The sequence below is a fragment of the Eschscholzia californica genome, unplaced genomic scaffold (genome assembly GCF_041429995.1).
Source record: "Eschscholzia californica isolate CP2 unplaced genomic scaffold, dmEscCali1.0.p SCAF_2, whole genome shotgun sequence".
Taxonomy (NCBI): domain Eukaryota; kingdom Viridiplantae; phylum Streptophyta; class Magnoliopsida; order Ranunculales; family Papaveraceae; genus Eschscholzia; species Eschscholzia californica.
In genome coordinates, this window is record NW_028238309.1 from 44,335,346 (window position 1) to 44,348,630 (window position 13,285).

Consider the following 13,285-nt stretch of genomic DNA (forward strand, 5'->3'; position numbering starts at 1 on the left):
AGTCCCCAACTAGCCGTTGGGGACTCCCAACGGCTACTAATGGAGTTCCCAGCCCACCCGGGAGGCTAGTCTCGTGCTCTCGAATTGGAGCACCCAATGTCTGTGTTGGTGCTCCCAAATTTGTGCACATTGGAGATGCTCTAACAAGGGCAGGTGATGTCCAACACTCTTTGGTGTAACGGTTGGACACCCCTCTTAAGACCATGAGGGATAAGTACTGTAATAAATTTGTGGGGCTTTGGGTTTCTTTCATAATTGTCGGGTTTTAAGCCTCTTTCATTATGGTTTAAATTAGGCGGTTATCATGTTCGTCACATCTTCATGACGTATCAATGCCTTGTAACGACTAACGTAGATCGTAGTCGATTTCTGAAAAATAAAAATAAAATAAAAAAAAGAAGGGTGGGTGATGATATAGGGTGAAATTAGTTACGCAATTGGTTAAAGGAAGTTGGGGGCCACATTTTGCAAAGAACTAGAAAATAAAAAGGCCCAACAGATTGATTTATTACCTAATGGGTTGTAGAGAACATTAAGGGGAAATTTTAAAGGCACTCGCCATTTTTGTTACATTCACTCACATCCATTTGTTAAAGTCAAAGGAAATGTGAGTGTGGTGGGTAGAAATGGTGAGCAAGTATGTACATCATTTCTCAACATTAAGTTGTAGGAAGTTCTACAGGCACCTCTTCCGAATGTGGCCTCAAAAATTTGGTGGTCCAAAGCGAGACCTTTGTTCAGTTTGGGCTAGGTGGGCCCTGCTGTCAGCACAGGATCTTCTTCTTCAGTTTCTTATCTTCTTCTTTCTTTTTAACTCTCATAAATGGCGTAAATATCGGTAGGTCTTTGTGGAGAAGAATTTTGGACTATATTTTCTCGAGTGGGGGATGGGACCGACTTAGTCCAGTCTTGGACAATTTGGTCCCCTTATTTTTCGAAGGACAAAGTTTTTGATTGAGTCCAACCTTGTGGTAGCGAAGAGAAAGTTGATTACCCACATGAAGAGGGCGAAGAAGAAGATGTTCAATGTTATAGTCTAATCTATATAATAAAACAGGTGGATGGGTGCTGACTGGGACAAACCCCTGGATAAATCCAGCCGTCCGTCCCACATCAGCGCTATCATCCACCGCCGGATTGAGCAAAATCTATCAGGTTGGCACGGGGGCCTATAGCCATCGAATGGACATATCTTCTCAGTTCCGGGACGTATCTTCTCATTTCCCATCTTTTCACGGTGTTTTCTCGCTCATTTGTTTCATTTTTTTCCTTCATTTTTTTCAGAAAGAGCTGGAGAGATTTCTCTCCGATTTCTAGGGTTAGATGTTTGGGTTTTAGAGAGGAAACCAGTTGAATCTTCACGGTAGAAACAGAGTTCAAAATCTAAACATCAAATTGATGGTCAGAGCTTGAAAATCCCTCAATCAATCATCAAAAACCAGAGAAGGTATGTGAAACTTTAATCTTCTTTTTCTTCATCTGCAAATCTTAATCTGATTTGAATTTCAGTTTGTTCTTGGTGTTTTAGAGAGATTATTTGATTAATGTTTAGTTCAAGTTTGATTAAAGTTTGGTATTCGATTGTTCTTTGGTTATATTGTGTTGGTATATTGTTATTTTGGATTTATTTTCTTGACAAAGTAGGTTGATTTTTCCTGACATTCTTGAGCTCTTAATCAATGTTCATGGTGAATTAGTCTTGATCTTAGTTCCGGAAACTTAGTTTTGGTTTTGTATTATCTATAGCGATAATGAGTTGTCTGTAATCTTTTGTAATCTTTTCCTAGACCTTGAATCAAATTAAAAGCCTATTAAACGAACCAAATATAATCCCTCATCTCTTCTTCAGATATCATACCTTAAATCTCAACCCTTCCCCTCATTGATACCCTAGCATTTACACCATCATCAACTGAAGGGATTAATAAATCGAATGAATTCTGACGGTTTATTTATAGACAGTGAATGCTAAAACAGTCCATTTGTGGGCGTACAGTCCATTTGTGGACGTGCAGTGCATCTGTTAGACTACATCTACAGTCACTAAAACAGGGGAACTGAAAAGTTGAAGACATGGGTTGTGTTCACAATATGATTGTCTAAGTGGGGTTTGAATCTTTTGTAGGATGTTGATGTGGGAAGATGGATTTTGCCGAGGAAGAGTTGCAGAATGTTTGGAAGAAATTGATGGGGGAAGATCCAGCCTTTGACTTTCAGTAATAGGTTTTAATTTTCTTTTCAAATTGCTGATGAAACACAAACCTAAATCTTTTTTTTTTTTAATTTTCATAGATAGGCATTAGGGTTTCATCTGCACTTAATTATAGACCGTATCAGTTAATGGAGTGTTTTAAATTCAAGGTGTTGAATATTTCCTGTTATTTTTGTTTGTTAGATTGAAATACAATCGTTAACTGTTCATCAACTCCTCAACAGGTAATGGGGATGAATATCTTCGCTTATTCTTTTTTAGTTTCATGTTTGTTTCATAATATATATATATAGGTATGTGTGTCTGTTTGTGTGTCTTTAATTAGTTTCTTTTTTGAAGATGTGTCTTTCATTAGTTTGTTTGATTGATTGGTAGTGTGGTAGATACTTTAGCCATGGAATTTTTGGTTAATGGAAATGAATATTACTTATTCTGTATGCATAAATGTTAATTTTCGTGGAGGATCGAGGACTTGATTGGATCATGGAGTTTCGGCAAATCGTTATTTCTTTACATAGTTTTATTGATGTTGTTACATGATGATGTAGATTGTTGCGGAAGAGTAAAAGTAATGGAATCCACCATTGTTATTAAACTAAACTAATGAAATAAAGATGATGAAATAAAGATAAAAGCGATAAAACGATAAACTTGATTAATAATAAACGATAAACTTGATTAACAATAAACTTGATTCATAATATTCTCTAGTCTGAATAACAAGGACAGACCTGACTTCCTTTTATAGGAACTTAGAAACTTCTAGATAAACTCAAATTAGGATTCCTAAATATCAAAGATACTCAAATATAGAAACTTCTAAACCTAGACTTAGTAGGAAATACTAAAACATGGAAACTCCTAAACTTTAACCCTAATGGACTCGGCCATGAGGCCCTCTAACTAGTTCGGCCGTGAGGCCCATCTTGATGGTCTCCATCACATGATTTTTATAGGTTGAGACTGCTGCTGTTTCACGAGGTGAGGTTGGCGCTAGGGAGACTTGGAACCCTCTGTGAGCAGGTATATTCCTGAAATTAAATTTCTCTCCCATGTTTCGATATTCTTGTAGCTTATAATGTTTAGTGTATGTCGGTTCAAGAAATGAACACTACGCGATTTAAGGTGAGTGCAGATGCATGTTGTGTTAGTTGTCTAAGACTTCAATACTAAAAATCTATAAAATAGGAGGTTGGTTTTACTAATTTTTTTCTTTTTTATATTTGTTGGTGCAAATGTTTCAAGTTAGACTATGAATTTTGGGTTTTCCAAGTTCTTCACGTGCTGCAGCGTCTTTGATCTTCAAAATCTACTAGCTAAATTGGCTGGGAAGACTTGTGTAGTTGTTGGTCAAACAGGACTACTGAATCTTTATGATGTTTTTTTTATTTAGCTGAATGTTACTTCTGAGATCTTATTTTGACCGGAATTTGGAGTTAACGTTATTTTCTGAGAACAATTTTCTTTGAGAGAACACTAATTGAACTTATCTACCAGTTTGGTAATAAGTTGCTTTGGTACTGATAACACATCTTTAAAGTACTTGAAGTTGATGTTGTTGACGCACAAAAGACTGCTTATGGGAAGACTTTGATATCTCTATTGGCTATGAAGCATCTGAAGATGACAAAATATTTAGTATGATATATGGAGTATGATTCTGCTTCCCAAAATAGATTTGCTTCTAATAAGTTTTTCTGCTCTTATCGATACTTTGCGATCTAGCAAATGAAGTATGAAAATTTGATCTATTGGCTATTATTAGGATGTTTAACTTTGGTTTATGTACAAATAGTTTTATCTTCTATTGAAAAATCATTTCACTCCAACTCCAAACATCATTGATTTTTTTTTTCGCTACTTATTTTTTCTTTCAGCGGTTGACATTTGTAATGAAGTAAATATGGAGGTGCCTTCAGCATATGGCATCTTCCATATCCACAATCACACGGCTGCAGCATTGAAGCAAGAGAATAAGAAATGTTTCCTTATTTCTTGATTAGATTTTGTAAATACCAATATTTCCTTCCTTTACTTGTAATTAGAATTACCATTCTTACATTTCTAATTAGGTTAATTTCCCTTCTTGTAAAGTCTATAAGTCTGTATCCAATATCAATTATAGGGGTGGGATTCGGGCGGGTTCGGGCGACCACGGGCTTCTTTTTTTCGGGCTCGGGCGGATCGGGTAACAGAAATTGTAGCCCACCATTAAACGTCGGGCGGATCGGGCCGGACATTTAACCCCAATCTCATGCCCGCAGCCCGCCCGTGCCCGCCACCCCAATCGGGCCACAGCGGTCACGGGCCGAACGGGTTCGGATTATTTATAAAAAATTTTGATTAATTAAAATATTAATATTGACTCTTTATTAACAAGTTTTACCTTATAAATTACCAAGTTTTAACTTGTACATTAAATGCATGTACAATTAATGGGTTAGACTAAGGATGGTATAAATAACCATTCTCTAACCTCTTTTTCTTTTCACTCAATGATGTGGGACTATGTAGAATGTTACTCCTCCTTACTTAGATTTTAATTTTTACTAACTCTTTAGTGCCACATTGATGGTGTTGAAGATAAAGAAAGCAAACTTTGCTTTAAAAAAGAAAGCTTGCATTTCAAAATTTAACACCCTTGCAATTCTTTAGTACCACATTCTTTAGTACCACATATTAACGATAATGAAACAATTGAATAAGTTATAGTATAATCTCTTGGTTTTCAGTACAAGGCTTTCATTAATTCAATAGTACCATATTTTTTTTTTTTTTTTTTGATGAAAACTTACATTTATCATTTATAAACAAATCAACATTTGCAAATATATCAATAACAACAATGAGATGAATGGTCGTTCAGTCCAAGATCAATCTTGATTGTCTTCCCTCTTTCTCTTTTTTGTGTTTGATATTGGATCAGATACCTTGATTAAGAGACCAACATGAGAATTGTATGTATCAGTTACCTCCATTGCCATAACAGTTACAGGACTAGAAGGTAAGTAAGAGCTCCCACGAGCTATTAAAGTGTAATTTGGATCAGCTACTTGTTCTTCCATAATATTATAACAGTTGACAACTTCCCCCATTTGATCTTGCGGGATGAAACTGGCGATATCAGAGAGATATGCTTCAAGTTTTGATAGAAATATTTCCTCTAGACTGCATCTGAGTGCTGCTAGTGTGATTGTGGATGGCCGGAACTCGGTGAACTTTGAATCTAGTAGAGTGCACAGGAGCAACTCGGTGACTTATGGTGCATTGGTGATAATCGTATCGAAGAGAAGAATCAAGTTGGTGGATCAACAACTCCAGATAAGAGTAACTCGTAACACAACCGACTCTCCACTCCAATGCCTTCAATACAGTAAGTTCCATCTCTTGAATTCTACTCACTTCAAATGAATTGTTCAGATCCTCCATCTGGAGTTCATGCAAAGTAGGGATAGAGACTTCACCAAACTTTGCCGCAATATATAAACATACAACAGCAAGTAGCTCCATGAATGCGGCTTTCCATTTCATATTATAGTTGTTGATAGAGACAAATCGATGGAAGTAACTCGAAGCACGGAACACTGTATCTATGGATAGATTCAATCGTCGTTGAGACTTGAGAAACCATAATATAGCTCTGACTCTAGAAGCTTGGAAAAATGGTGAGTGAAGATGATTAATGTTTGTGGGCATGAGCTGGAGTTCTTTCTGTAAGAAAACCATGAAAGAGTTCTTGGAGTCTTCTTTGGAGGTGGTGTTGTAGAATGATGATGAACCCATTATAGTAGTAGTAGTAGTAGAATAGTAGTTAGGGAAAGTGGGAGAAGAATTAATAAGCCAATAATTATCTTCCTCACAGAGTAGACTGATTTTCTTCTTCTTCTTCTCCATATTATGTGTGTAATTATCGTGATCAAGCAACCCTCTATGATTAACCAAGCAGGATCGAAGTGTCCTATTAAGTAATTAAACCTATTTAAAGGCTATGAGATACTTAGCTTTCTTTAGCAAAATGTCTAGTAACTTCAAAACATTAGGAATTCTCTATTTCTAAAAAATCTCCAACCAGGAACATCCGAACACTCGACTGGAGTATTAGACCCATTACATATCTCGAATAATTTTTATTGAGAAGACAAATGGGTCAAAGTCTAGATAGTATGCATGTGTGGATTCTAATTTCTACACTTCATGTGTAAACAGAACTGCTCCTATAGATCAACTCACTCTATATCCCAACCATTCTTACTTATTAATCACTAAACAAAATGAATGTTTTGCAATTTTTTAATTTTTGTCATCGAGGGGAATTTAAAGTAGAGCCTTAAGGTCGTGTGTTTCAAGCTATGACCGACTACACACTACAGTCACTGCTAGTACGGAATAGACATGGTGACCGTGACCACTAAAGTTTATTAACTATTTATAATGTCTTACAAAATTTTGTTTAGCAAAATATACCCAAGTTTTTTTTTGTGTTGAAAATAAAATACATCAAAGTTAGGAGGAAAAAAAACATGGTCTTAGGACCATTTCATATAGTCAATTACTATTGACCATGCCCCATAGTAAGTCAAGGTCACAAGAAGGCGAACATCACAAAACAAACTTTAAGCAAACTTCAGCTTTTAGTCCCACACCTTTGAGTTAGAAATAAAAGAAGCAAGGAGATAGGTTATATATAACCTCCTCATTTGCTTTGGAAGACATGTTTCTTTAAAGTCTAAAACTTTAAATAAGCTTCATCTATTAGTCCCACATTGTTGGGATAAGGATAAAAGAAGCAAGAGGGAAGTTATGTCTACCTATCCCTTCCATTGCATCCCAAAACAATGCTTGGTAAAAGCTAAAATTTTAAGTAACTCAAGCTCTTTAGTCCCACACCTTTGGATCATATAAACTTGTGTTGGTGATATGGTATGAAAAGGGTGTTTGGGTAGCAGCTTTCGGGTAGCTAACGGGCGGGTTATAGCGGGCGGATCTTCACGGACGGGTTTCGGACGGGTATTTCGGGCCGGGACTCGGATATGAGCTCCTGTCCGAGTCCCGGCCCATATAGCCCGAGCCATCGGGCCGGGTATACCCGGCTCGGGTAGCAATCGGTTTCGGGTGTAAACGGTCCGGGCGGATTGGGCCGGATATCGGGTTCCCGGACCGTTTTCCCACCCCTAATCAATTAACATCACCTTTGATTCAATACAATAAAGTGCTGGATTTAATATTTTAACATGGTATCACGAGCATAAGGAATTCTCTCGTCTCTACGATTTTGTCATAAGGAATTCTCTCGTCTCTACGATATTGTTTGGGATTTTTATCTTCATTCTAAGCTTCTTATCCGCACTCAAAGGTCAGTCCTTTATTCTTCTCATCATACTGAAGGTTTTGATTTAATCTTCTTCAATTATTTACTACAATAGTTTTTTTTACAATTCATCTCAGACTAGGTTTAGTTTTTTTTCTTACCAGACCAAAGATTAGGTTTAGTTTTTGACCCAACCTTTGCTTCTCGACTTATTTCTCTGGTCCTGATTTCCAGAGAATCAATTTTATCTAGTTTACTGATTCTGGCTGGCTTGTTTGAGTGTAGTTCTTAGGTAGTTCTCGTTTTATCCCTAAATCAGATCTAACACCGGACTTGAGTAATCACGATGGAATCGAGTTAGTAATCACGACAGAGACCTTAGTTTAATAAATCAATCGTGAGATGCAATGTTTTCTCTCTCTAGTTTCATTAGAACAGAGACCTTAGTTTAATAATCAATTGTGAAATCAAATGATTTCCTCTCTCTAGTTTCATCACGACATAGACTTAATCTAATAATCAATCGTGAGATACAATCGTTTTCCCTCTCTAGTTTCATCACGACAGAGACCTTAGTTTAATAATCAATCGTGAGAAATAATAGTTTTCTCTCTCTAGTTTCTTCACGATAGAGACCAATTTTTTGGGAGTTTTTCATATTATTCGTGACAGCAGCCCCCTGTCACTATATTTATTTTTGCTACATCTAACACTGTAGCAACTTATTTGTGTCACTGATTTTGTTACAATAGATATCTGTCATTGATTTTGCTACAGTACTATTCACTGATTTTGCTACAGTGACTATCTGTCACTGTTTTTGCTACGGCGACTATCTGTCACTGATTTTGCTACAGTAACTTTATGTCACTGAATTTTGCTACAGTAAATACATATCACTGATTTTGCTACAGTGATTATACTGTTATTTTTCTGTCGTTGCAAATAATTTTTATTTCACTTAATTTTTTGCTACAATACTTATATTGTTTGTCTCATTTTCCAGTTTCTCACTCCGTGATTAATTTTTTTTTCTCTCTCAGACCACAATCACTATGTCTGAAGAATCAATCCCAGTCAATGATAATGTGGTTCTTGACAATTCCTCCCGACCGGAGCTGACTCCTCATCAAACTGATGATGTTTACTATGTCCATCCATCTGACAGTGCGACGTCAGTTTTTTACTCGCCAATTTTCACCGGCGACGACTATTTCGGATGGGCTCGTGGCATGAAGATGGCGATTATTGCCAAGAATAAACAAGGATTTATTGATGGCTCTCTTCCTCAACCAACGGACCCGGCCACACTTCATGCCTGGACCCGTTGTAACGTTCTGGTCTCCAGCTGGATCCTCCATTCAGTTTGTCAGGAAATTCGTCGCAGTATACAACACTCTCCCTCTGCCCTGGTAATGTGGCAAAGTCTCAAGGAACGGTACAGTCAATCCAATTACCCCCATATGTTTGAATTACGCAAATCTATTTGTGACCTCCGTCAGGATAATTTGACAGTTTCTGCCTACTTTTCCCAATTGAAGACTCTCTGGGATGAATTAGACGCCATTATGACTCCTCAACCCTGCTCTTGTGGTGCTGGCAAGGATACTCTTCACTATAATCATGCTATTCGTGCAATGGAATTTTTGCAGGGCCTCCATGATCGTTTTTCGCCCACACGTAGCAACATCCTTCTAATGGAACCTCTTCCTTCTCTTGCTAAAATTTACAATTTAATCAAACAGGAAGAAAAGCAGCAACATATATCTGCCGGCTCCCCATTTGACTATTCGGCCCTCTCGGCTCGAGTTATGGCCTCTGCTGCCCAAAATTCCTCAACTGGTCAACAGAGAAAGCGATCTCGTCCTTATTGTGACTCTTGTAAGATGCATGGTCATTCAACTGATAAATGCAACAAGAAGGTTGTGTGTGACCACTGTAAGAAACCAGGTCATCCTATTGAACGTTGTTTCCAGTTGCATGGATATCCTGGTCATAAACAAGGTGGCCACAAGACTTTGGCCATCTCTGGATCTACGGAGTCACACAACTCTGCCAACCCCATCCTATCTCGGGCAGACTACGACAAAATCATGCACCTTATTCAAAACCAATCCCAAGGGACTTCTGGTCAGGCCTCCACATCCACATCTTTATTGACAGGTACAATTCTTCTCACTCACCCTCATTCTTGGGTTGTTGATAGTGATGCCTCTAACCACGTTTGTTTTTCTCTAAGTGCTTTTAGCTCTTATGACACCGCTCCTCCATTTTGTTATGTCCAGATTCCTGATGGGAGCACTTACCTAGTTAAACATATTGGCAAAGTTGTTTTTTCTAACACCTTTTCAATTGACAATGTCTATCATATTCCAAGTTTTTATTTTAACTTGATTTCTGTCAGTCAATCGAGTAAAGCCTTGGATTGCACTGTTAACTTTTCTTATCTTTTTCAGGCACTTTCGACGAACAGGCTGATTGGTCAGGCTGATGAAATTGGTGGCCTCTACATTCTATGTAGGACTTTCTCAGCATTTTCTTTGAATAAGTCACACGGCGTTTGGCATCGTCGTCTTGGACACCCTAACTTAGGTCGTTTACGTTTTTTATCTCAGCAATTTGATTTTATTTCATGTGAACATTCTGATGACTGTTTTGTTTGTCCTATGGCTAAACAACCTAAATTTCCATTTAATAATAGTATTTCTCGTAGTACTTTTATTTTTCAATTAATTCATGCTGACATATGGGGCCCTTTTCCCGTTTTGTCTCTTTCAAACAAACGATACTTCCTCACTATTGTTGATGACTACTCTCGTTACACGTGGACTTTTCTGATGACGTCGAAATCAGAGACTAAGAAATATCTTGATTTTTTCTTTCATTTTACAATAAAACAATATCAACATTCTATCAAGACCGTTTCTTCCACCCCATCTTCTACTTTGTTCTGCCCTATTCAGACCTTTCGATCTGACAATGGAGCTGAATTTCTCACAAAGGACTTACAATCCTGGTTCCATTCCAACGGTATTATTCATCAACGTAGTTGTGTTTCAACACCACAACAAAACGGAGTTGTTGAACGAAAACACCAGCACTTGCTCGATGTTGCTCGGGCCTTACGTTTTCAAGCTCACCTTCCCCTCACGTTTTGGGGTGAATGTTTAAAAACGGCAACTTATCTTATAAATAAGATGCCGACCCCTATTCTATCGCATAAGTCTCCGCACGAAGTTCTATATGCGGCTCCTCCGGATTACTTACACCTCCGTGTTTTCGGGTGTCTTTGCTTTGCTCACAATATCACCATAAAAAATAAATTTGACATGCGTTCCAAACCTGGAATTTTTGTTGGTTATCCCTCCGGTAAAAAGGGTTATACCATTTACGACCTAGAGACCAAATCTCTCTACGACTCTCGTAATGTCAAGTTTTTCGAAGACACTTTTCCTTTCTAATCTCTCTCCACACTTCCCTCCCCGAGCTACACACCTCTTAATCCCGTGGATGACTCATTCGACTATTCTCCTCCGATTAGTCGATCGGTCCCGGTTTCTAGTTCGTCCTCAGATGGTCCAGTGTCTGTCACTTCCTCCCCATTGCCACCGATCGACGGAGACATTTCTCTCCCTTCTTCTAGGGAGGTGCCTTTAGTCTCTTCTGATAACACCGCTTCTCTAGAACTTCCCGCTTTCGCATCCCCTATATCATCAGAACTCGGAGATTCACAATCTCTTGACACTTCCCATGAGGATAATGTTCAATCTTCGCGACCTGTTCGAACTCGTCATCCGCCTGCTCATCTGGCTGACTATATTCTTTCTAGTTCAGAAACGACTCCTTCGCGTACTCCTTATCCACTGGTCGACTATATCAGCTTCGACCGTTTTAGTCCTTCTCATAAGGCTTTTCTTACATCCGTTATCACCACGGAAGAACCCAAAACTTACAAAATCGCCTCTGCTTCCCCAGAATGGCGTGAGGCGATGGCTAAAGAAATTTCTGCCCTCGAGACAAATAATACTTGGTCTCTGACTTCCTTGCCATCTGGTAAGAAACCCATAGGTTGCAAGTGGGTTTACAAAATTAAGTATCGTTCGGATGGGTCCATCAAACGTTATAAGGCACGCCTCGTCGCCAAAGGGTATACCCAGGTTGAAGGTGTCGACTATCATGATACTTTTGCTCCAGTTGCCAAATTGGTAACTGTTCGTGTCCTCTTATCCATTGCGTCTATCCAAGGATGGTCGTTGCATCAGTTAGATGTCAATAATGCTTTCCTCCAAGGAGACTTGGAAGAAGAAGTCTATATGACCGTTCCTCCAGGTTTTACCAACAAAGATGACACTAGAGTTTGTCGCTTGAACAAATCTTTATATGGCTTGAAACAAGCTTCTAGGCAATGGTTTGCCAAATTTTCCTCTTGTTTAAAAGCCGAAGGTTTTTCTCAATCTTCGTCAGACCATTCTCTTTTTAGTTATTTTAATGGTCCGACCACTATCCATATTCTTGTCTATGTAGATGATATCATCATTACAGGCAATGACAACAAGGAAATTGACTCCCTTCGACAACGTCTCGAGAAACGATTTTCTCTTAAAAATCTCGGGCGACTTCAATATTTTTTAGGCTTAGAAGTATCTAGGTCCCCTAAGGGTATTTTCCTCTGTCAACGGAAATACACTTTAGATATTATCCGTGATTCTGGACTTCTCGGTTCAAAACCGAGTCTATTTCCTATGGAACAGCATTTGAAACTGTTACCTACGGATGGTACACCTTTAGACGACCCCACTTCATTTAGACGTCTCATTGGTCGACTTCTCTACGTCACTGTAACAAGACCCGATATCGTTTTTTCAGTGAATTATTTAAGTCAATTTATGCAGCATCCCCGTTCCACACATATGGATGCTGCGACTCGAGTGCTGAGATATTTGAAGGGGACCCTCGATCATGGGATCCTCCTTTCATCTTCTAGCTCTTTGACACTTTCGGGCTTTGCTGACTCTGATTGGGCTAGCTGCCCTATTACCCGTCGCTCCACCACCGGCTACTTCACAATGCTTGGTGTGAGTCCGTTGTCTTGGAAATCCAAGAAACAACCGACCGTTTCCCGATCATATGCTGAGGCAGAATATCGTGCACTCGCTTTCCTTACTGCCGAGCTCCAATGGTTGAAATATCTTTTCCAAGATCTTCGGATTCCCATTCCAGAACCTTTTCAGGTTTTCTGTGACAATACGGCAGCTATGCATATAGCTGCTAATCCAGTTTTTCACGAACGAACAAAGCACATTGAACTCGATTGCCACTTTGTCCGTGAGAAACTCGAAAGTGGTCTTATTCAGATCTCTCATGTTCCCTCTGCAGATCAAGTTGCTGATATTTTCACAAAACCTCTTGGGTCTAACCAATTTCACCGGTTAACTTCCAAGTTAGGCTTGACTCAGATTTCTTCCTCAGCTCCAACTTGCGGGGGGGTAATGAAGTAAATATGGAGGTGCCTTCAACATATGGCATCTTCCATATCCACAATCACACGGCTGCAGCATTGAAGCAAGAGAATAAGAAATGTTTCCTTATTTCTTGATTAGATTTTGTAAATACCAATATTTCCTTCCTTTACTTGTAATTAGAATTACCATTCTTACATTTCTAATTAGGTTAATTTCCCTTCTTGTAAAGTCTATAAGTCTGTATCCAATATCAATTAACATCACCTTTAATTCAATACAATAAAGTGCTGGAATTAATATTTT

General features: G+C 38.5%; 1 protein-coding gene and 1 long non-coding RNA gene across 4 annotated transcripts; one reads left to right on the forward strand and one right to left on the reverse strand.

Annotated features, from left to right (window-relative positions):
* The first annotated feature begins 1,057 nt into the window (after positions 1–1,057).
* On the forward strand, positions 1,058–3,986 carry LOC147558215 (uncharacterized). 3 transcript variants are annotated; one of them, XR_015234309.1, is made up of 4 exons: positions 1,058–1,447; positions 2,126–2,436; positions 3,169–3,235; positions 3,462–3,986. It is a non-coding gene; the product is annotated as an uncharacterized LOC147558215 (long non-coding RNA). The 3 variants fall into 3 exon arrangements; XR_015234307.1 differs by having other exon boundaries at positions 1,061–1,447; positions 3,169–3,986; XR_015234308.1 differs by having other exon boundaries at positions 1,069–1,447; positions 2,126–2,223; positions 3,169–3,986.
* A 1,364-nt stretch (positions 3,987–5,350) lies between these two features.
* Positions 5,351–6,106, reverse strand: LOC147558216 (cyclin-D1-2-like). The gene has a single exon (XM_086658999.1). It carries the CDS (start codon positions 6,104–6,106, stop codon positions 5,351–5,353), a length of 756 nt encoding a protein of 251 aa, XP_086515125.1.
* Positions 6,107–13,285: the final 7,179 nt, after the last annotated feature.